This window comes from Callithrix jacchus, chromosome 22 (genome assembly GCF_049354715.1).
Source record: "Callithrix jacchus isolate 240 chromosome 22, calJac240_pri, whole genome shotgun sequence".
Lineage (NCBI taxonomy): Eukaryota > Metazoa > Chordata > Mammalia > Primates > Cebidae > Callithrix > Callithrix jacchus.
The window spans coordinates 29,327,177-29,352,219 of NC_133523.1; the positions used below are offsets into that span (position 1 = coordinate 29,327,177).

At 41.0% G+C, this 25,043-nt stretch overlaps 1 protein-coding gene across 4 annotated transcripts in view; it reads left to right on the plus strand.

Annotated features, from left to right (window-relative positions):
• Window positions 1-3,248: 3,248 nt before the first annotated feature.
• ZNF507 (zinc finger protein 507) overlaps window positions 3,249-25,043 on the plus strand; it is a 39,313-nt gene continuing 17,518 nt past the window's right edge. For 2 of the 4 annotated variants that reach the window (XM_002761977.6, XM_008987672.5), the window contains exons 1-5: window positions 3,249-3,413; window positions 4,851-4,944; window positions 10,343-12,474; window positions 13,905-14,022; window positions 18,108-18,222. In XM_002761977.6, coding sequence (XP_002762023.1) covers window positions 10,345-12,474; window positions 13,905-14,022; window positions 18,108-18,222 — 2,363 coding nt within the window. In that variant the 5' untranslated portion in view covers window positions 3,249-3,413; window positions 4,851-4,944; window positions 10,343-10,344. The remainder of the gene's footprint in view (window positions 3,414-4,850; window positions 4,945-10,342; window positions 12,475-13,904; window positions 14,023-18,107; window positions 18,223-25,043) is intronic. The other 2 variants (XM_002761976.6, XM_078362093.1) reach the window with 1 other exon arrangement.

Here is a 25,043-nt window from a genome sequence, read left to right on the forward strand (position 1 = left end):
CAGAGGACTCCTATCATTAAACTCCGTGCTTCCATATACCAGTCATCTGAAGCTCAATAAAAGGATAAATTGAACTTCTTGTTTTACAAGCAAAGTGAAAACATCGGAAAGATGGAACCCACTTTCTCACAGTCCCACGAGCACTAAGTAGCAAAGTCAGGGGCAATTTTGGGGTTTATTTTTCTCAGCTCGCACTACCACATCCTTTTTTTCCTTTTAGTTCTCTTGCCTCCTCTCACCCTTCCACAATCTTTCCTTTTTTGAGGCAGTATGTTTTTTAAAGGTCATGATAAAAATTACAGCTTGAAGAAATACGGGCCACACGTCTCGTCCAATTTTCTGTGCGGTGCCAAAGACTTACATGATTAATCCCTTCAAAAGAAATCTAATCTAATCTTATCACATCAAAGACGAGGCGTCCTTCGTAAGTATTGTGGCTGGAAAGAAGTAGGTCTTCCTCCAGTTTCAACTGGTTCGATGTCTCATTCGGTTTGCAACCAGTCATCACCTTGGCAACTTACTCGAGGCACTGTCTGTAGCGTTCCCAAAATGTAAGCAGTGCTCCAGTTCAACTTATAAAGCACTATGCATCATCAGGCTCCCTGGTCACTTTAGGAGATACAGAGACTCATGATACTTGTAGAAGAAGCAAAACCTTTAACCTCATCGACTAATTAATGGCCCCAAAGTAAAATAACAAGGTGTGTGGAGGGATTCAGTTACTGGGTCATCTCTCATCTGGAGGCGGAATCAGATTCCACTGAATAGGCACTAGATAACTGAGTAAGCGGTTTTCCTATCTACAACACTACATCTTACTAGGATTGTTTAATTAAATCATGATAAATAACACTGTGGCAGGTGAGAGGTGCTGAGAAGAGTTTAGGTGAGATGTCCACAAGTTCAATGGAACTACATCTGAATGCCTTTGCATTCTTCTGACTTAAAAAGTTGACTGTAATTTCCTGGAGAGTTCTTTTCTAAGAAACAGAAATACTGAGGTTCTGTGTTCCAGGCTTTTTAAAGTTTCCTTGGTTTTCCTATCAGATTCTGCATTGTATACCTTCTCAGTCTTCAGGAATGAAGGTCTCGATTTTTTCATCATCATTTGTTTCTGCCTATAATGATTTCTTCCTAATGGCTCTGGCTGTTCCAGGTATATCAGAGTAGGGAGGGGGTATCAGTGGCTGTGTCATCCTGCAGTAACAAACAGATTTCTCAGAGAACTAAAATTAGAACTACCATTCCACCCAACAATCCCACTCCTGGGTGTATACCCAAAGGAAGATAAATCATTCTAGCAAAAAGACACCTGCACTCATATTTACTGAAGCACTATTGACAATTGCAAAGACATGTAATCAACCAAAGTGCCTAACAACCGTAAAATGGATAAAGAAAATGCACTACATAGCCAGGTGCAGTGGCTCACACCTGTAATCCCAGCACTTTGGGAGGCCAAGGCAGGTGAATCACTTGAGGTCAGGAGTTCGAGACCAGCCTAACCAACATTAGAAACCTAACCAACATAGAGAAAAGAATTAGCTGGGCATGGTGGTAAATGCCTGTAATCCCAAGTACTCAAGAGGCTGAGGCAGGAGAATTGCTTGAATCTGGGAGGTGGAGGTTGCAGTGAGCCGAGATCGATCATGCCATTGCACTCCAGCCTGGGCAACAAGACTGAAATTCTGGCTCAAAAAAAAAAAAGAAAGAAAGAAAAGGGAAGGGGAAGGGAGGAAGGGAGAAGGGGAGAGGAGGGGAGGGGAGGGGAAGCTAGGATTGTTTGTGCCAATAGCCCATATTTCTTGTTTGTTCTCCCTTTGAACACTTTGTATTTCTGATTTTCCTTGATTGTTTTTCCTTCCATCCTTCTAAGTTAGCCTCCTGCTCAATCTCTCACCTTTCATTGAAACAAAATTACTCAACATTTTATTTTTACTTCTTCATAGCTATTTGGTATAATTGGAATAGCAGAATTATAACTTTGCTGCTGGGCATGGTGGCTAACGCCTGTAATCCCAGCACTCTGGGAGGCCAAGGTGGGCAGATCACTTGAGGTCAGGAGTTCGAGACCAGTCTGGCCAATGTGGTGAAACCCTGTCTCTACTACAAATACAAAAATTAGCCGGACATGGTGGCGTATCCCTGTAATCCCAGCTCCTGGGGAGGCTGAGGCAGGAGAATAGCTTGAACCCAAAAGGTGGAGATTGCAATGAGCCAAGATGGTCCCTCTGCACCCCAGCCTGGGTGACAGAGTGAGGCTCCAACTCAAAAAAAAATCTAATTTTGCTGGTTTCCTAAATTCAGATGAATTCGTACCCTAATATACAGTAACAGGAATTATCAGCCTGTCTGATTCTAAATTTTGTTGGATCTTCCTCCCAGGACAGTGGACAGCCCAGCCAGCTGTAGAAGCCTCTCAAAGATCTGGAGTAGAGGTGTCTCACCACATTCCATTACAATGACCAGAACCTTCAGTTTTACTCCCTTGCTCATCTCTGCAGCCCACCCGCTGAGTCCAGACCAGAGCACCATGCTGCATAGCTCCTAATATAGCAAAACTATTCAGCATTTTTGGTGAACTTGGCTGTAATGGTTCACCTAGTCCCTTTTTCACTGTTAGCCGGCAAAACACCCTGGAATCTTTCTTTCATAAAACAGATCCCAATGACAAACACTGTCGTGCCCTCGGAGGTTTGAGGTTGTGTAACTGGGTCTGATCCTACTAACCTGCAAATTCTGAATCTCTCAAGCAACAAGATTTCCCAGAGTCAACTCTGGCCCTTAACAGGAACCACTTAAAGCCAAGCCGTGAGCCTGGCTAGGACCGCTACATTTTAGCCAAGAACACCTCAAAATGTACAGCCCTACCAAAAGAACTAATACAAATTCAGAAGCCAGGCTAAAGAAAGAAAGGAAAAAAAAAGTCAATGTCCTTTGTTAAAAGCCAATTGCGGAGTGGGGTGATGAAGCTAGCCCACAGCGGATTTAGGTGACGTGGGAGATGCCAAAGTGAATACACGGTGACTTCTAAACCTAGACGTCTGAAAGGGGCCGTGAGGGCCAGGCAACTGGGCCCAAACCCCGCCGGGAGCCGGGGTTTGCAAGAGGATAAACCCGCTAGAGAGCCCCACTCCCGCAGGTCCGGCCCAGCCGGCCCGGAATGCCCGTGGGCGGAGCCTGAGCCTCGCCCCGCCCCTGCTGCCCGCCATTCGGGTCACCTGACCCACTCGCGGCTCACGTGATCTGTCCCCAGCGCCGCCATTTTGGAGCTCCGGATGAGGAGGGGGAAAGCGGGGGAAAAGAGGGAAAAGAGCCGGGAGAGAGGTGGGCAAGAACAAGGGCGAGGGCACGGCCGGGTCCTGGCTGGCCAAAGGAGGCTCGCGGAAGCAGCAGCCACCGCCTGACCGCAGGTACCGCGTCCCGGGGCCGCCCCTCCGCCCGCTGTTAGCGCCGCCGCCAGCCATGTGCATCCTCCCCTCAGGCCTCTGCCGGCGCTCGCTTCCTCCTCTGCTGGCCGACCCCCGCCCGGTGCTAGCCACATGCCCCAAGTTCCGTGTCCCAATTCTGTCGTCTGTGCAGCAAGGCCTGCGGAGACCCCGGGCTTGCCCTGCAGCTGGGGGTGGGGGAACCTGCTGCTCCGCGCATACTGTCACCAGCCCCGTGCGCCCGCAGGCCCGCCCGCAGGCGTTGCTTCCTTCTTCCGACTTGAGATCGCTTAGACCGGCGGGGCTGGAGTCAGCCACGCTGTTCTCACAGTATCTTTTGATTTATTTTCCAAGCCCCCTCATTCCCCATCATCTTAGTCCTTTAGCCAATGCGTGGTATAGAAAAAGCTAATAGAGAAACGCAGTGCTGGTCTTCTGCATTTACTACCATCCTCTTCAATAGAATCTCCAGAGATCAAGGAGACCACTGGGGAAAGTTCCCACCTCTTAAGACCTGGGGGCACCGAATGAATGGTTTGTTAGAAGGCTGGGGTGATTAATAAGGTGGAGGCTACTTTCCCAGCCCCAAGGCGGTCTTTTTAAGTTTTTGCAGTGGGCTGTAATTTGCTGTCAGTCTGCATCGCTCTTATCAGGCAGTTATTGGATTTATCACCTCTTTTGAGTTTGCACTTTCTCCAGTACTCCGCTGTCACTCAGTGTATGGGTTGCGTTATCGATTAAAAGAAAGCCTGGCCCTTCATTCCTTTACCTCACTAACTCGTTAAAATTAACTTCAGGGGAGGCCTAAAGATGTTTTTTCTGCCCTGACGGTGAACTATTTTATTTAACCGTGATCGATAAGATAGTTGCATTCTAGGTGAAACGAATAAGCATTTTTTATCTTTTAGATTTATTCTAGGCAGTGTAAGAAACAGTGGCAAAGAAATGTAGGACCAGAGTAGGAAACTGCATTAGAAGATATATAGGTCACACCACCGGGTCATGTCTTTTTATGCTGCTCTTCTGCCTACTGTGCTTGCAAAATTTGCAGAATCACTCGTTAGATTTTATATTTAGTTTAGATTAAAATAGCTATGTACAATTATTGTTGCATTCTCATTAGAAAATGATGTCAGTAAAACCAATAGTGTTGGGTCCAGTACGTAAATTCTGAGGTAAAACAAAATATACAATTATTGGGAGAAGTTTCCAGAGCTAATTTTTCCTAACTTCTGCAAAATCCTCAAGTCTGCTTGTTAAATTATTTAAATTTGCATTATGTAATGAGATTGCATGAACATTCCTCTGAATTTCTTTTTATATGGAATACTGAGAAATTTTTCGCTGCCAAAGAAATTCATTACTTTGTTTCACCAAGAAAGAGAAATGTTTGATACTATATACTTTCGTTCTTGGTCACAGCTGGATTTTGAAGATTGATCCAAGGGACTGTATTAATTTCAGGAATTGATTTGAAAGACACTGGCTCTGCCACTTAACAGCCATGTAACCTTGGGTAAGTCACTTAAACCACACCGAGTGTTTCCTTATTTATGAGACTGTATAACACCCACGTAGCCTGTCCCAAAGAGTTATGAGGATCAGATACCACTAACATGTTTGATACAGCCTAGCTGTAAGGAGCTGTTATTCTTTTCAGTATTGATACTTTATACCTTTTTGTTCTCATTGAGAATGCAAAGGAGAATTGGTACTTTAGAGAAAGCATGGTTTTAGAATCAGATTGGCCTGGATTCCTGTTCTTAAACCAGTTACCACTTTATGAGTCTCAGGTTCCTCATCTGCAAAAAAAACAAACCAAAAAAAACCACACCATCATTTGAATATTACACAAACTCTACATAGGCATTACTCCCTAGACTTGCACCTCATGGGCGAGGATTTCCTCAGTCATTTTTGTAGTCTCCAGCACCCTGGTTGGCACATTATAGGTGCTCAATAAATGATAGTAAATCTGAATATTGGTTAATGTTAGTTAGACCTTATGTCTTCATTGCAGCTGCCAAATTAGAATGTTCTTTCAGGCTATGTGCCAATTAAGAAACTCCAGACTATGAAACTCATATACTTGTGATATTTATACTCATTTTTTTCTTAGTGGTAATTAATAATTACCTTGAACTCAGAAGATTTTAAATCAAATTAACTATAGCCAATATAGTGAGGTAAATCTTTAAATAATGTGCAAGCAGCTTCCATGTAACTTTATAGACAGTTTATAATTCAGGGACCTGAAAGTTCATCTAGCTTCACTGGCTTGTTTTACATCTAAGCAATCTAAAATTCAGAGACAGTGACTTGCCTAAGGTCACACAGCTAATTGAGGGCACTTTAGGGGAGGGACCCTTGAGCTTTTATCACCTGCCTTTTGGCTGGAGCAAAATAAATGTGTCATATTTTAGAATTACGATAATCTGGAAGAATGGGGAATTTAGTGGCCATTACTTCTATAGCACATTTTTTTTTTCCAGTTTTGGTATAGCACAAAATTTTGGAAAAAAACAAATTCTTATTCTGAAAGAGAAGGTTCTTTTGTATCATATGGTACTGTCTTTATATATACACAGAAAATTATAGCCTTTTCTCCAGGCCCACATGAATTGTTCAACTTGATTTTCCTCATGATAACCATACTGCTGTAACTGTAAGGAACTAATTAGATACCCAGATAAACCAAATAGCAAATTATAAGGAAATAAAGACAACTGAAATAATTTGGCTCTTAACTTTTGGTGACAAAGATATTAATTAGAAGCGTTTGTCTGTGGAACACTGTTGTCAAGGAAAGATTTGAGAGACTTGGTAGAAAGGGTTATGGAACTTTTCTGGTTTGGGATACAACTTTTGTTTATTATTTGTAACAGTTTAATATATTTACCGTAACATTGTTATGTCTAAGAATTCCAAACAGGAAATCTCCTGTTTTGCTAATGCCTGTAGTCTTCTTTCCTCCTAGCGAACTTTCCTATTCAGCCATATTGATCTTTTCACTCACCCCTAGATAGCATGCTTATTCTCACTTCTAAAAATATAGTAATGTCATGGCTGCTTTTCTTGTCACTGCTACCCTTGTGGCAACTTCTATCAGCAGTATTCCAAGGAAGCAAATGGCATGCTGAAATGAGGATAATTCAAGGAAAGTGTATTTACAAATATCTTAATAATAAAGGTGTTGGACTTAAATAAGCAAACCACAGCAGAATGCAGCTATCTGGAGCTAGCCGCATCAGGAGAGGGAGAGGTATCAGAATCAGAAGAAGGCTCTTGTAGAGCAACCTGCCTGGAGAGAAATAACCTTCTGTTGAGAAACACGGCCAATCCACGGTGACCTAGAGATTGTGAACCAGGACAATGAATATTCTGATCTCACTCTGCTATCTCCCTCTGATCTGTCTTCATTGGCTGACCTCAACCAGAAACCAGAGGGCAGGGGAGCCTAGTGATGTAATCCCTCCTGAGACAAAGCAGAATGGAGAGGAGGATACAGTGAGCCTAGAGGGCAAACAGATGATGTCTGGCCTGCTGCCCATCCTTTGGGAACCAGTAGACATCTTACCTCTCCATGAAGCTTTTGCTTACCTTGCTAGCCCAAAGGAGCTCTTCAGTCTCAGGATTTGGTCATTGACTGTTGCCTTTTCTTTTACCTTGTGTACCATTGCATTGTTAAAAGCTTTTACTTTTTAACCTCTGAATGTTTGCCTTATCCATTCAACTCAGTTTTAAACTACAAGTATTAAGAATTTAAAATTTTTCTGTTTGTCTTGACACTTTGCCTTGTGCCTCGTACGTAACGATTTTTACACACACACACATATTTGTATTTCTGCATTAGTAGTCTAAGTAAAATTTCTGTGCATGTACATAAGTAGAAAGAACAATGAGTTCCTAGGTACTTATCATTCAACTTCAGTCACATAATTAGTCATTCTTACTTGATTCTCATTCTGTCCACCCCACCCCTGCACTATCACCATGGTAGTTGTTTTAAAGCTGTGTTTATGTTGATCTCTTGGAGGCCAGGGAGGGTATGCAAATTGTCACAGTTTATGTTGTCATTCATTATTGAGCCACTGACATTGTAGGTATACTCCTTATTTCGTCTCTTGTTCAGATTTATTTCACTTGCCATGCAGTCCCATATATATGTATTTCGGCATTAGTAGTCTAAGTAAAATTTTTGTGAAAATTTCAAGAGCTGGCCTTACAGTAACTTCCCCTCTGTGTATACTTTATTATCAGCTGTTTATCTAGCTTTTTTTTAAACAGATACTCGTTTTTATTAGATTAACCTGTGCATTGATTTTGCATGTGGACCCAAACTGGTTTTTCAGGTGTTTCTTGATGTATTTTATGTTGTCATATCTGTTTTATAGCTTCCATTACTGTATTTATCCCCAAATGTATGCAGCCTTTAAAATGAGATACTTACATAAATGTTCAGGGAAAATTGGAGCATCTGCTGCAAATTTCCATTAGCTCTTAATGCCTGAGCAGACACAGCTTTAAAAATCTGAATGTTTTGTCAGATTCTTTTGTATTAGTCTTTTTCTTGAGTTAAGATGAACTCCTCCTTCTCTTCACTTCACTTTCTTTTTAAGGTACACACTGAAATATCCACAGGGAGCAATTTGCACTGGTCTCTGTCACTTCTCTTATATCATTAAGTAGAAGAGAGATAACGTGAGTCACCTTTGTAACCCTGTGGGTGTGCAGGGTCTCTTGAACAAACAGTCGCTTGTTAACCTCCAGATGATTAGTCAGCCTACATGGGTGTTACATTTCATGGGGAAAGAGACCTTAGATCTACAGTAGAGAGCCATATTGTGTCCAGAAAATTGAATGTTTGAGGATTCCTATTATTAAACTTACTGTTTAACCAATTTGCATTTAACCATTGAACTGAAAGAAATAAAGCCTTAAGTTAATCACCTTAAAGGGAAATCAGTAGTCACATGAAGAGCCACAGCTCCCCTTGGCCTAAAAATGCAGAATTCTAAGACAATAAAGTGACTTAAGTCACAAAAGGGTTTTTCTAAGGAAAGAAATTGTTCCCCCATTGGTCTCTTCTTTAATGACTCACAGCTGTGTATAGAGATCTAAAAAACTTTCGTTCCTTCTACCTGAGAAAGATAGAACTAGTCTTTTGAGAGATTGTTTAAGGGAGAGTGGCTGAAGGACCACGGGCCTTTGGGAGCCAGGGTAGGTGTCACTGTTGAAATGGTCACGGAATGCCTATTCTGCTGTGAGGGCAGCTAGAGACAGTTAGTGGCAAAGAGAGAAATGCTGATCCCATAGGGCAGAGTAGTACTAGGAAGAAGGGAAGAAGTAGTACTGAAGAAGCCAAGAGGAAAGTGTTTGCATTTTTGCCTGATGTGGACCTAGATCTAGAAAGCTGGCTTGCCAGAAGGAGTAGAAAATGCGGAAGAAAGCTGCTGCCCAGAGTTGTGGGCGACCTGGCGCTGAAGCTGGCCAGAGCACTGTGTGGGGGAGAGGGGAGGGCGGGGCCTGGCAGGACATTAGGTGTCATCTTGGCAGGGGCTGAATTGATTCAGCCATGCAGGGAAGAACAGCCATGATTCACCACCTAAAATAAGAATTCAGAGCCTGGGACTGAAGTTTAAGAATAGTGTGGTCTTTGGTCTATAGCTGGTGCCACTAAAAATTTTGTTGGCATTTATTGAATGTTGTGAGTAAGATTCCAGAATGCACCTAAAATGTGGAAAAACAAAACTTGTTGCTGGAAAAAAGCCTAAACTTAAAAATGTGATCCAAGTCAACAAATTAATCTCACTTTAAGCCAAAGGAAATGTTTGAAATGAAAGTACTGCCAGGAAATATAAAGAGTATTCTAGACTTAGGCAGAAAGATTTATGGGTATTTTATGTTTAGTGACTTCCTCTGCCATAATGCATTATTAGAGCAAACAGATAACCCTTTCTAAGGACTCTGTCATAATCTGGACCTAAAACAACTGGGATATCAGATTTTTCCTTCTCTGATGTCCCTTACCCTTTCAGGAAAAAAAAAAAAATGTATATATATGTGGATATGAGTAATAGTTGACCACTAATATGATCTCCAGAAAAAAACCACAGCATAATTTGTGGTTTATCTTCAGGAAGATAAAGGAAGTAAAAGTAGGAACTAGATAATTGCTTTTATTTAGTTTCGTATGTATAGTACTTTCCCAAATTTACTATGCCCTGTACAGACTACATGACTATAGTTTCACAATTCTAGAGATTTGGGGAGAAAAAAATAAATTTGTGATTTTAGTAATAAAACTGCAGCTGTATTTGGTATAAGAAATAGTCTCTCAAGAATTCTATCAGTCACTGGCTTTACACAGTGATGTTTCACAGTAGCTGGAGGGGGTTTCACATGCCTTGAGAATGGCCCTGCTCCTTTAATCAAGAAATAGGAGCCTCTCTTTCTATCTATCTTTCCTTCCTTCCTTCCTTCCTTCCCTCCCTCCTTCCTTCCTTCCTTCCTTCCTTCTTTCCTTCTTTCTTTCCTTTCTTTTCTTTTCTTTCTTTCCTTTTCTTTTCTTTTCTTTATTTTCTTCTTGGCATTGTGCAAAAGGGAGGGAATACTTCTGGTCTTGCCAGATGCTGAGGGCAAAGAAAGTGCAGAAAAATGGAGAAAAAGATCATCATTTCCAAAGAAAAAAGTGATGGAGGGGAGTATCTTCATCATTAGTCTGGATAGAAGATTGCATTCTAAAGAGAAATTCTAGCCAATTTAAATCTATACTAGGGATAGCCAGGTGTACAGATGTGGAGCTTCCAGTTTAGAAAATACTTAGACACTAAAATTTGCTTATATTTCCTAAATTACATGCCTATAATTATCCTGTAACCTGGTATTTTTTTGTTTTACATTATCCTTTTTAGATATGGAAGAAAGTAGCAGTGTTGCCATGTTGGTGCCAGATATTGGGGAACAGGAAGCTATATTGACTGCTGAAAGTATCATCAGTCCTTCACTGGAAATTGATGAACAAAGAAAAACTAAACCAGATCCATTAATCCATGTTATCCAGAAGTTAAGCAAGATAGTGGAACATGAAAAGTCACAAAAATGTCTTTTAATTGGAAAGAAACGCCCACGTTCAAGTGCTACAGCACACTCTCTTGAAACCCAAGAGCTTTGTGAGATTCCAGCTAAAGTAACCCAGTCACCTGCTGCTGATACTAGAAGAGCTGAGATGTCACAAACAAATTTTACCCCTGACACTCTTGCCCAGAATGAAGGGAAGGCTATGTCTTATCAGTGTAGCCTCTGTAAGTTTTTATCATCATCTTTTTCTGTGTTAAAAGATCATATTAAGCAGCATGGTCAGCAGAACGAAGTGATCCTAATGTGCTCGGAGTGCCATATTACATCTAGAAGCCAGGAAGAACTTGAAGCTCACGTGGTGAATGACCATGAAAATGATGCCAATAGCCACACCCAATCCAAAGACCAACAGTGCATAAGCCCCTCCAACTCTTCATGTCAGAAAACCACAGAAAGAGATAATGAAACCATTCCAGACATCCCAGTAAGTGTGGACAATCTGCAGACTCAGACTGTCCAAACTGCATCTGTGGCAGAAATGGGTAGGAGGAAATGGTATGCATACGAACAGTACGGCATGTATCGATGCTTGTTTTGTAGTTATACTTGTGGCCAGCAGAGAATGTTGAAAACACATGCTTGGAAACACGCTGGGGAGGTTGATTGCTCCTATCCAATCTTTGAAAATGAAAATGAGCCCCTAGGCCTGCTGGATTCTTCAGCAGCCTCTGCGCCTGGTGGGGTCGATGCAGTGGTCATTGCTATTGGAGACAGTGAACTGAGTATCCACAATGGGCCATCAGTGCAGGTGCAGATTTGCAGCTCAGAACAGTTATCATCTTCATCTCCTTTAGAACAGAGTGCAGAAAGGGGAGTACACCTAAGTCAGTCAATTACCCTGGACCCCAGTGAGGAAGAAATGCTGGAAGTGATTTCTGATGCAGAGGAGAATTTGCTTGCTGATAGCCTCCTTTCATCGGCACAAAAAATCATCAGCAGCAGCCCTAATAAAAAAGGTCATGTTAACGTGATAGTGGAGCGATTGCCAAGTGCTGAAGAAACCCTTTCACAGAAGCGCTTCCTCATGAACACTGAAATGGAAGAGGGGAAGGACCTAAGCCCAGCAGAAGCCCAGATTGGGCATGAAGGAACAGATGATGTTTATCATGCTGATAAATGTACTGTTGATATTGGGGGTTTGATCATAGGCTGGAGCAGTTCAGAGAAGAAAGATGAGTTAATGAATAAAGGCCTGGCTACTGATGAGAATGCCCCACCAGGCCGGAGAAGGACAAATTCTGAGTCTCTCCGACTGCATTCATTAGCTGCAGAAGCCCTCGTCACAATGCCTATAAGAGCTGCAGAGTTGACAAGAGCCAACCTGGGGCACTATGGGGATATAAACCTTTTAGATCCAGATCCTAGTCAAAGGCAAGTAGATAGTACATTGGCAGCATATTCAAAAATGATGTCGCCACTTAAAAACTCTTCCGATGGACTAACTAGTCTTAACCAAAGTAGCTCCACCTTGGTAGCACTCCCAGAGGGTAGGCAGGAATTGTCAGATGGGCAGGTTAAGACAGGCATCAGCATGTCCTTACTCACTGTCATTGAAAAATTGAGAGAAAGGACAGACCAAAACGCTTCAGATGACGACATTTTGAAAGAGTTGCAGGACAACGCCCAGTGCCAACCCAACAGCGATACGAGTTTGTCCGGAAACAACGTGGTGGAATACATCCCGAATGCCGAACGACCCTACCGTTGCCGCCTGTGTCACTACGCAAGTGGCAACAAGGGCTACATCAAGCAGCACTTACGAGTCCATCGACAGAGACAGCCTTATCAGTGTCCTATCTGCGAGCACATAGCTGACAACAGCAAAGATTTGGAAAGCCACATGATCCATCACTGTAAGACAAGAATATACCAGTGCAAGCAGTGTGAAGAATCCTTCCATTATAAGGTAAGCATTGGTTCAGGAAGTCTTTAGAGGACCTTAGCATCTTAGAGTGAGAAGGGAACTTTGTAGATCTAGTCCAACCACCTCGTTTTATTGATAAGGAAACTGGGTCCCAGAAAAGTTTGATAATTTGTCCAACGGGGTCCCAACTTAATCTGTATTAAAGTTGGGACTGAAATCTAGGTCTTCTGAATTTCTGCTGTAGAATCCTTTTCCCTGCCTGCTGCCTTCTTAACAGCCTGCATGTTTTAGTGCGTATAGTTTATTGAAAGTGTTGATTTTCTGTTGCATGAGAACTACCAGGGAGTGTACAGTAGAGTCACATCATATACATATTTGACTTACATGAATTTAACTGTACATCATCATGGCAAAAAAATAAATAATCGTATTTTTCATCTTACACGGCCCCAAAATGCCAGGCATTTATTTACTTTGGCTTCTACATAGTCAATAGTGATTTGTATCATTGCAGACGGAAAATTGGGCTACCCTGGACCTATGGCTGTGTTATGGAAATAGAGCCATGTGTGTCATGTTTTATGGGCAGGGTAAAGGACTTTCAAGAGTTCTTTTGATTGTCTGATTTTCATCTTAAGTGCTGACCTTACTGAAACCAATATCCTATATGACATGCTATTTTTTTATAAAGGAAACTTGGATTCATCGAATTATTGGTTAAGAACTTTTCTTCTTCAATGGGCCAGGTGAATCTGAAAATGTTTTACAAATGTTATCCCAAGAGCTAACTAGGATGTGGACTTTTTTTCCCTTAGATTAATGAGAGTTGGGGTCTAGCTGTGGTGAAAGTTAATCAGGAATAAGAAAGTTCTGGAGTCTGAGGTTCACTGCTTCTCAGATTACACTCATGAAATTCCAAATAGCACATCCACATAGGCTTCAAAGGCTAGAAGTCTCCAGGAGCTTCTTTTGCTGCTGAGCTCTTGATTTATGGCAATGGAAGTAGAAGAGACAGGACATCCTTGGAGGAGCACTTCTAATTAGGTCTTTCATACATTTTTATATTTAAGTGAAAAATTAGGAGTCCGGTGATTACTGATTGGATTTACTTTTGTGAAGTTGCATTATTCTGAACACTGCTCGTTCCTCTCCTGGGCATGCCAGTGGTTCAGTAAACATGGACACACCATGCATAATCACCTAGAAAGCAGTGACTTCCTTTCGGAGAATATAAGAGAGGAACTGCCCTTTGCATGAGATTATGATTTGCTAATGTACTTCTTTCTATAAATTGTCAAATCTGTCAAATGATCTTTTAACAGACTTAATTTTAAAATATGGTCATGCGTATTTAAAATACAGTAGTGTTGTAGGTACTAGGCCATGAAAGCAATGAACCCATTCTTCTACAGCCTCCTAAGATTTGGACATGTATATTTACTGAAAATTACATATTTCTTTTCATTTTTCAGAGTCAATTGAGGAATCACGAGAGAGAACAGCACAGTCTTCCAGATACCTTGTCAATAGCAACTTCTAATGAGCCAAGAATTTCCAGTGATATAGCAGATGGAAAATGTGTCCAGGAAGGTATCTATGTATTTTGTTATGCAGGCTGCAGTGACTCACACATGAAGTAAAAGTGCCCTTAGTTGTCACGATTAGTTATTTTCAGGGCATGAGCCTATATTCTCCTGTGTTTGTACCATGGCCTCAAGTGAATCTGATCTCTGATTGTAAGGAAATGCCACATACTGAATGAAGCAGATGATGACTAGGTCCTAGGTGAGAAGCCATAGATAGCAAGGATTCCTCTTCAGCTGTGTAGGTAGATATTGCAGTTGAAACTTAAGAGCCTCTTCGAAGGTGATGTACCAGCAAGCCAGAAAAGCTGCAACATGGAAGCAGGCCTCCCCACCCTCTCTCAGCACCAGTTGACCTACTGAGAACAGAGCTTTTGCAGATGGTGGGCCCCTACCCCAACCTTTAACTGGGCTTCCTGCTGTGAATCTTATTCTTACCCGAGTATGACTGCCAGATTTCATCTGCATTATTTTAAAAACACACACACACAGACACACAAGATCTTTTTATGTACTAGTTAGGTAGCAGTCGACCGAGTTTCTGGTAATAGGAATATTAGAATTAAAAGATTTAATTAGAGTTCCATGAAAAGGCGGATGCCACATCCAGAGAATTAAGGATAAAGCGTACTAAGCTGTGCCGCTTTGCTTCAGCTCACTTAAATTGATAAACTTTAAATGTTTCCAGTGTGGCACATAATGTTTATGGGAGATAAAACATATTGGGGTGACTTTCCTTTTTAGATTTGCTAAGAATTAAAGTTAGAAATGGCTACAGAGTGAAATGTTTTACCATAATGTTTCATTGAATTATACCCCAGAAAGCATAACTGATTCTCGAATGTTTCTGAAAGAACTGATTTTGACACCACTGTGGCACCAAAATTCTCATGTCAAACAGATGTCATCCCCGTAAAACTCTCCAAAACAAAAGGAGTTTATGACATAGCATCTGTTTCTGCAGTAGATGGCTGAGCTAAAACAGTTTTGTTTCCTTTTTACAGAATATCCCTAAATGCCTCCTTTTATTTTAATTCATTATGTTTCCGTATCCCCTTTAAAGGAGGCATTAAAACGTTTGATATGATTGGACCATAAATCCCTAATGAAGGGATGAAGGAAATACTACTCAGTAGCACCACCTGCAGTTAGGATCAGTGATGGAGATGTCTGTTTTAGCACTGTCCTAAAAAGCAAGCATTTCAAACTGTCCAAATGACTTAACAGATTAAAATTCATAATTTTAATAAAAAGATTAAAGTGTCAGCTCAAAATTAAAATAACCACTTCAGATTTTGCAGTATGAGTGTATGTTTACTAATTTTGTGTTGCAGCATCTTTGTGGCTCATGCCTTTTTCTTAGGGTGAAATGTATGGATTTTTGAATTGCCTGCCCTGCCTCTTTTCTCCCACCTGGCTGGCTCTGTTTGCTTTTTTTCTCTCAGTACTATAGCAGTGCAGATGGCTGCATACTTAACCTGGATAGGTACTTTATTAATTCAGTATTAGATATTTTGAAATTTGGTTGTCAGGCCAAAGAATAAATTTTTAGCTCACAGAGAAAGTAATAATAATTCATGCTTTGTTAGAACTTCTTTAACCATTTAGTAAACTTTTTTTTTTTGTTTTGAGACGGAGTTTCGCTCTTGTTACCCAGGCTGGAGTGCAGTGGTGTGATCTCGGCTCACCGTAACCTCCACCTCCTGGGTTCAGGCAATTCTCCTGCCTCAGCCTCCTGAGTAGCTGGGATTACAGGCATGCGCCACCGTGCCCAGCTAATTTTTTGTGTTTTGAGTAGAGATGGGGTTCACCATGTTGACCAGGATGGTCTCAATCTCTTGACCTCATGATCCACCTGCCTCGGCCTCCCAAAGTGCTGGGATTACTAAATGAGCCACCGCGCCCAGCCTCATTTAGTAAATTTATTAAACAAGAAGAGAGATATGTGCCTCTGTGATCCCCAGTCTCTGCCATTATGATAGCACAGATACCTTAGGGCATGTTTCAGCTTGGCATTTCCTTCACCAAAAGGCATGGCCTGCCTGTCTTGAGCTAGATACTGTGTTAGGTGCTGGGAGTACGGTAAAATGTATCAATGCCCTTTAGGAACCCACCTCAGTAAAGAAGATAGAATGAGGCTGATGGGTATGTCAGCCAATACCACAGGAGCTCAAATAAAGCCGCAAGCAAAGCCATTTCGTATGGAGTTACTCCATGAAACCTAATTAAATTGTTTTTTTTATTGGAAACCTATAATTTGCCAAGCCCTGGGATTCAGTCTAAACAAAACAGGCAGATTCTTATCCTCGGGGAGTAGACAGCTTTCGTGACAGGGCAGAGATTTTACCCAGACATGCAGGTAAAGTACAGACTTTGCTAAAGGAAAAATACAGGACTTACTAAACTATGCTGTGAGGTTCTAGCATTTCCAGTTTGTAGATGAGAAAACTGAGACTTCAAGAGGCAAAATAATTTACCCATGATCATACTGGTAGAAAGTGGCAGAGCGAGGACTAAGCCCAAATGTTTGAACTTTAAATCCAACATTCTTTCCATTGGAAACAGTTGCTTGAAGTAGCACAGGCTCTCATTCTGTGCTATATTAAGTTTTTCCATCTGTCAGTTTTATTAGTTGTCATTGATCTGTAATATTTCTCACACAAAACCATTATCCAATATTTCACACTTCATTTTTTAGGGTTTTTTTAAAAAACTGTATTTGAAACAGTGCCATTTATAATCAAGTCCAAGATTTTAACCTACCAATTAAGAGCAGTACTTAGATTATAATTATGATTAGTGTGTATATTAATGCTATAGATTTATACCACGAAATTAGGACATTTTGTTCTGCCTGGCAGTAGTTATTAGCAAAAGAAAATTTTAATTTTAAGAAGTGTAAATTTAACTTAAGGATTTTCTTTGTTGGAATTTCAATGTGGGTTTTCCTTTTGTATAATACCACAAATTTTACTTTTATGCAGCGTATACAGGTGTTCTGCCTAAGCTTTCTTCCTGCCAAGAGACACAGAGTTCCTCCTGCTCTGCCTTTTTCTTGAGCTTCCATGCTTGCTCTGTTTCTGAATATAAAGCAGTCAGAGTGTGAATAGCCTGTGGACTGTATGCTGACAGACAGACAAGTACATGGAGCATTGACTGTCTTCAGGAAATCGTTTTATATGAACAAGCCACTCAACTCGTGTTGACATAAGCTTACCCCAACTTGAATTACTCAGCCCTGTTGTTGCAGAGTGAGTTTAGTAACATGGCTTCTTTTCATTGGATGGGATCCATGTTTCCTGTGTTCCAGAGAGCTGCATATTCATGTCAGTCATAACCTTTGTCCCTGTCACCTGTCAGTTAACTAGATAGAATTATACATTGCATAGCACTTAATAATTTGCGGCTGCTTTTCCTTTCATGTTGCACTGGTAGCCGACATTTAGTGGTAAACAAAGAAAATGCACTGGGTGAAAAGGCCTTAGGCTTTTTTGGGGGTGGAATGAGGTGGGGAGGGATTTCATGCTCTGTTGCCCAGTCTGGTCTCCAGCTCCTGGCCTCAAGTGATCCTCCCACCTCGGCCTCCCAGAGTGCTAGCATGAGCCACCACACCCAGCCAGGCTTTTTATCTTGAGTTTGTTATATATGCTTCATAGCTATACTTCATTATATTGGATTATAGTATTATGGCTTGTTGGTAAATCAGTGTTTCTTTAAGATGGTGTATCCAATATTGATTAGAGTAACACCTATTTAGTAATACAGATGAACAGGGTATCTCTGATTAATTTAGCTCCTACACATTCAGCCTGAAGCAAGTTCGTTAGGATTTCTTTACTGTACACGGTTATGCAGAAATCATCCCAACCTATCTGTGTTTATAGGTCATAAGATATTCAGTTTATATCTGCTGATAGTGTATATGCAGGAAAACCTATAAAACCACTTCAGACTTGTTAAAACAGCGAGAAAGCTGTGATTGAAATATTAATACAACTGTGTGGTATAAATTTTCATTTACAATGGAATATAAATGCTGTCATTTGAATCTTGTCAAAGTCTGCCACTAAAACTCTGAAATACCTTGTCTAGGAAATAAGTCTTCAGTCCAGAAACAATATAGATGTGATGTGTGTGATTATACAAGTACAACTTACGTTGGTGTCAGAAACCACAGGCGAATCCATAACTCTGATAAGCCATACAGGTAAGTGTTATGATTCTAGAATTTTAATGCTTGTATTAAAATGTTTTATAGTAAAGAAATAAAATGAAATAATTTAAAATTTATACTGCTTATTGAAACTCAGGTTAAGAATGAAGAAATTTTCACTAACTGGTTTTATTTTTCTGTTTTTTTATATATTTATTTATTTTTTGAGCTGGGGTCTTGCTGTATTGCCCAGGCTGGAGTGCACTGGTGTGATCATAGCCCATTGCAGCCTTGAACTCCTGGCCTCAAAGGATCCTCCACACTGGCCTCCCAAAGTGCTGGGATTGCAGGTGTGAGCCACTGCACCTTGCTAGTTTTATAAGTCTTGTTTGGTTTGTTAAGGAGTGCGAACTTTAAGCTTGAATCTTAGGACAGTAGGCATTTTGTCTAGTTGATACATAGGAAGTTGTCTTTATCTGTCAGTTTTATGTTTTTATTTCATATGGGTATAAATTTCATAGCAATTTTCAGTGCCTTATAGTTCATTTGAGTAATTTGGCAGTAACGTACTCAGTATTCCAGCAAAAGATCCTTAAAACTTAAAAGCAGTAAAATTTCCTATGAAAGAGTCCATTTTTCAAAATTAAGCTCGTATGTATAGAATAAGTCATTTAATTTTGTTACTTGATTTTTCCCAAAAGCAAATTCAAATATGTATTTCAGAAAATACAGGCATTCTCAGTCAATTCAGATGAGCAGATAAATAAAAATCATTCTTTCTTAGATAAACTTTGCCTCTTGAGAGTAAACTGCTTGTTGTTTATGTAGAGCCAAGGTGCAGATGTTTTGCAGAGTTTGTCCAGCTGTCACTGAACAGTTTGTTCTGTTTGCAGCCACAATGGAACATCAGGTTCCAACATCAGAGCTAACCTTGTTACTGTGACTTGATAGTGCTAGCCATCGGCATGAACTCTTTCACCCCTTGTCAAAACTTTTCAGGTTTTAACTCTCTCCCCAGATTTATAGATATGATACAAGTTAGTATCAAAGGTTATTCTGTTAATCTTATTGAATACCTGACAGACTCTCATAAAAGGTCATTGTTTAATCCCATAGTGTGGTGATCTGTGTATGATTTTCATAGCAATTTCATAGTTAATATGTGCTTAATTTTCTAACCAGCAGACTTACGTAGAATCACTCTTTAGACAGTACATCTGTTTGTAGAGTTTTTTTTTTCTTGAGATAGATTTTCATTCTTGTTCCCCATGCTGGAGTGCGATGGCACAATCTCGTCTCACTGCAAACTCTACCATCTGGTTTCAAGTGATTCTTCTGACTCAGCCTTCTGAGTAGCTGGGATTACAGGCACCCGCCATCATACCTGGCTAATTTTTGTATTTTTAGTAGAGACAGGGTTTCATCCTGTTGGCCAGGCTGGTCTCTGACTCCTGACCTCATGATCTGCCTGTAAGGCCGGTTGCCTCGCCGGGAGGTTGGACACGTCCACCTCTGCACCCAGCACCAGGCTCTGCACTTTGCACCTAGCTCTGACACATGGCTCCCCTGGAAGGCTCTCCCACTGGAAAACCCGCCCAACAACCCACTAACCAATAGCAGCCTGCCCGGTCTCAATCCCACTCCCCTGGAGTTAATCAGAGCACCCAGCTGTTGCTCGTTCCTTCTAGCCATAAAAACCCCACACCCCAGGAAGTTGGCGCGACTTCCCTGGCCCCTTTCCCTGGGACCATGGAACCCTGCCCGGGAGCTGAATAAATTGGATTTTCATTTTCTTATACTGGCCTCAGTTTCCTCATTTTAAACTCGGCAATAAACCTTACACTGCCCACCTTGGCCTCCCAGAGTGCTGGGATTACAGGCATGAACCACTGCGCCTGGCCTGTAGAGTCTGAGTCTTAAAACTCTGTGGAAGGCATCTGACCCCTCAGTACTCAGTGTCTCTATTTATTTTTTTATTTTCATTTATTATTATTTTTTTTGAGACAGAGTCTCGCTCTTTCGCCCAGGCTGGAGTGTAGTGGTATGATCTCACTTCACAGCAACCTCCACCTCCCAGGTTCAAGTGATTCTCATGCCTCAGCCTACCAAGTAGCTGGGACCACAGGCATGTGCCATGACTAGCTAACTAGAGTCAGGGTTTCACCAGGTGTTGAACTCCTGGCTTCAAGTGTCTGCCCGCCTCAGCCTCCCAAAGTGCTGAGATTACAGATATGAGCCATCATGTCCAACCAATCTGTTTTTATTTCAAATATTTTCAAAACTAGAATCCCTAAGAAATTTTTTTCACAGAGCATAATGAAGGCCATTATTAGCCATAACTCAGTGCCATAAATTGCTACATAAGGAATAATAAGTAGAACTGAGTATATATCCATTCGTGATTTACACTGGGAAATGTTTAGGAGAATGTGATGGAAACAGGGAACACTAGTTTACCTAAGAGGAGGAGGAAGCTTTGCTTTTATATTTTTGGTGTCCTTGAATTTAGGCATGCTGTGCCAGTTTCATGTGATATAGGTAACAAGAAAATAGCATTGCTCTGGGTCCAGAATTAGATTGTTCTTTCATTCATGGATAAATATTTATTGAGCAAATATTATGCTTCAGGGGCCATGCTAGGTTCTTGGACTATAGTCACAACAAAACAGACTTGGAACTTGTAGACAAGCAGTAAGCAAGTAAACCCTCAAATACTTAGAATAAATGTATTAAAAAGGTTAGTGATTCTGGTTTTGTAGAGGAACGTTTTACATCTGCTTTATTAGATCTGTCTTGCAGCTTAAAGATTCATTTTGATAGCTGTCAGTGTCTCAGGGATGTTTTCTCACGTTCTTAAAATATTCAGACTCATAGGATTTGTTGCAGTTGTCCTAGGGTCTTCCTACCAATGGGCAGCATCCTATGAGAATCCTCTTTGTGTAACATCAAAGAAGTCTCAGTCTGTTATTTTCCAAATTTATTCACACTTCACTTTGTCACTGGGTTTGGTGTGTTTACGCCTTAGAAAAAAATATCGTCATACATCCCTCTTTGTACTTATTATCAGTTTTTCTTCATATGTCTTATTTTCTAATCTCGTGGCTCTCCTTTTAACCTTCTTTAAATACTCACCATCCTTTGTCTTCATGGGATTTGTGGTCATGGAGCATTATGGATTAACGTGTTCTATGCCAGGATGTTTCAAGGACGTTCTCCTCATTGTCCTGTACCGTGTGCCTGAAGCTGAGCCAGTGAGCATAGGCTTCATAATGTCTGACTTAATCCAAGGATCACAGGAGTCTTTCTGGCTCATTTCATGTCTGCTTCACTTAGTTTCGTTACCTAGTGCACTTACGGTCAGAGTTTGGACTTGGTTTCTCAGAGTTCCTGCCATACCCTATGCATTTCTGATTCCCTACATTTCCTTATGAAACATGCTTACAAGCAGTGAATTGAATTCTTACAGAGCTAGAAGGCCTTTTTGCACAACTTCTAAACTTTGTACAAGGGCACAAAAGGTTTATTTTACTGTGGCTGTTACATCATAGGTTTTCTGTAGTGGTGAAACCTGTTTCTTTCTCATGCCTTTGCTTTTTATGCTGTCAGTCCAGTCCTTCAGTAACCCCATCTCTGTGGTCTGAGCAGTACAGCTTCATGGATCCCTGGTTCTGGGGGAAGATAGTCCTGGGGTTGAATCTGAGCTCTCTCACTTGTGGGATTTGTGACCTTGGGCAAAGTGTTTCACCTCTCTGTGCTTGGTTTTGTCATCAACAGAATGAGGATATTAAGGTTGTGAGGATGAAATGAAATACCATAGAAGGTACCAGCACAGAATAAACAGCCAGTAAGTGGTGGCTGTCTGGTAGTTACTGGACCCAGCTTTTACCTTCTCAATAATTCATTATCTAACCAAAGAAAAGTGCTAAAAGGCTATGACCTCTAAACACTAGGGAAACAAAGAATTAATTCTGTCCTAGGGTAGGCAGGCAGAGCTCGTTTTACAGGAAAGATGCAGGGCCCAGGCAGAATGCTGTCACTGCTGAGGTCCCTGTGCTATGTCTGGCTGCTTTGGAGTCAGTCTAGTGCCTTGGGAGCATCCCAGGCCTGGACCACACATCTCTTGTGCCCCACTGGTGACCTTGGGAATGTTATGCCACACTAAGTCTCTTTTCCCATATGAAACTAGGTGAATACTTCCCCACACATAAGGCTTTGTGAAGATTAAGTGAGATTATATTTATGAAGCACCCAGCATGTTACTAGGTGCATGGAAGGGGCTTGTTCCCTTTTTCTGCTCATGAAGTTGTCAGGTCATCTCAGAAACCCTGTTCTTACCCCGAAGGAAAAGAGCCATTTTCCATTCCTATGGAAGGACAAGGAAGGATTAAAATGACATCATTTCCGTCCCAGTCCCTACCACTGCAGCTATTAATAACTTTGTTTTGATTCTCTGTAAACCATACACCAATTATAGTTATACCTGACATTTCTTTTTTTTTTTTTTTCTTTTTTAAATTTTGTTTTTCCATAAGTTATTGAGGTATACAGGTGGTGGTGTTTGGTTACATGGGTAAGTTCTTAAGTGGTGATTTGTGAGAACCTGGTGCACCCATGACCTGACCAGTATATATTGCACCTTATTTGTTGTATTTTATCCCTTGTCCACCTCCCACTCTTCCCCCAAGTCCCCAAAGTCCATTGTATCATTCTTATGCCTTTGCATCCTCATAACTTAGCTCCCATGTATCAGTGAGAACATACAATGTTTGGTTTTCCATTCCTGAGTTCCTTCTCTTAGGTTAATAGTCTCTAATCTCATCCAGGTTGCTGTGAATGCTGTTAATTCATTCCTTTTTATGGCTGAGTAGTATAACGGGGGTGTGTGTGTGTGTGTGTGTGTGTGTGTGTGTATACACACACACACACACACACCCGAGTTTCTGTATCCTCTCATTGATTGATGAGCATTTGAGTGGATCCCACGATTTTGCTGTTGTGAATTGTGCTGCTGTAAACATGCATGTACAAGTATCTTTTTCAAATAATTACTTCTTTTCCTCCGGGTATATCCCCAGGAGTGGGATTGCTGGATCAAACGGTAGTTCTACTTTTAGTTCTTTAAGTACTCTCCACACTGTTTTCCACAGTGGCTGTGGTAGTTTACATTCCCCAGCAGTGTGGAGGTGTTGCCTGATCACCGCATCCACACCAACATCTACTGTTGTTTGATTCTTTGATTATGACCATTCTTACAGGAGTAAGGTATCACACTGTGATTTTGATTTGCATTTCCCTGATTATTAGTGATGTGGCATTTGATTTGCATTTCCCTCATCATTTAGTGATTTTTTTCATATGTTTGTTGGCCATTTGTATATCTCCTTTTGAGAATTGTCAGTTCATGTCCTTAGCCCACTTTTTGATGGGATTGTTTTTTTTCCTGCTGGTTTGTTTGAGTTTGTTGTAGATTCTGGATATTAGTCATTTGTCAGATGTACAAATTGTGAAGATTTTCTCCCATTATGTGGGTTGTCTGTTTACTCTGACTGTTCTTTTGCCATGCAAAAGCTCTTTAGTTTAATTAGGTACCAGCTATTTATCTTTGGTTTTATTGCAATTGCTTTTGGGTTTTTGGTCATGAAATCCTTGCCTAACCCATGTCTAGAAGGTTTTTCCAATCTTATCTTCTAGAATTTTTTTGAAATGGAGTCTCACTCTGTCGCCCAGGCTGGAGTGCAGTGGTGCGATCTCAGCTCATTGCAACTTCCACCTCGCAGGTTCAAGTAATTCCCCTGCCTCAGCCCCCTGAGTAGCTGGGATTACAGGTGCACACAACCACGCCTGGCTAATTTCTGTATTTTTAGTAGAGATGGAGTTTCACCATTTTGGTCATGCTGGTCTCAAACTTCTGATCTTGTGATCCACCCACCTCGGCCTTCCAAAGTGCCGAGATTACAGACATGAGCCACCATGCCAGGCCGTCTTGTAGAATTTTCATAGTTTCAGGTCTTAAGTTTAAGTCCTTAATCCATCTTGTGTTGATTTTTGTATAAGGTGAGAGATTATACCTGACATTTATAACATTGACCTCAAAGTTTTACTGAAAATTTTTCGTATTATTAGATGGTCCTTGGTTTAGTTGAATGTTGCAGTGCTGGACCGGCCCTGACTCACATCTCCCACTACCACTTTTGTAGAGAACAAGATGGGAGAATAAAGCATTGTCCTGAGGGAATCAGTTTCTTTCTAACCATGTGGCATGGAACCCATTTTCCCTTTTAGAAGTACAACTGTACTGTGCTTAGGTTCTGAAACTACACCGTGGCAGGGGTCAGCATGATGTCAAGGGAAGTAAATGGGATTTGGGGTAAAGTACTCCACACGCTGCCTGGCACATAGTAGGTGCTTAGTAAATGTCGACTGATAGTTGGCCACATCCCTCAGTTTTTCCCGTCTATAAAATGGATCTGATTCTATAAGTTTTTTATGTAAGTTTTATTCTTGAAAATAAATGTGTAGTGGTATTACTATGCTTTTTCTTCCTTAAATAGAATAGGTGCCCAAACAATGTTAAGTTGAAATTTTTTAATGCCCAGTCCGAAAACACCCATTTTCCCCTAATTGTTGCAAAATATACTTTTAGAGGTAGCTTTTTCATATCAAGAACCAAACAAGGTCCAGCCACTCTATTAAGAGAGTCTCTTAAGTCTCTCTCGCTCCCTCCCTCCCCCTAAATTTTTCAAATAGATTTTATAATTGATGTTAGCCAGCTCCTGAAAATTGCGTAAATCACAAAGGTACAGCTGATGAATAATCACGAATTAAACTTCTGCTTGTACCACAAACCATTATCAGCCCTTCAGCAGCACCCCTTC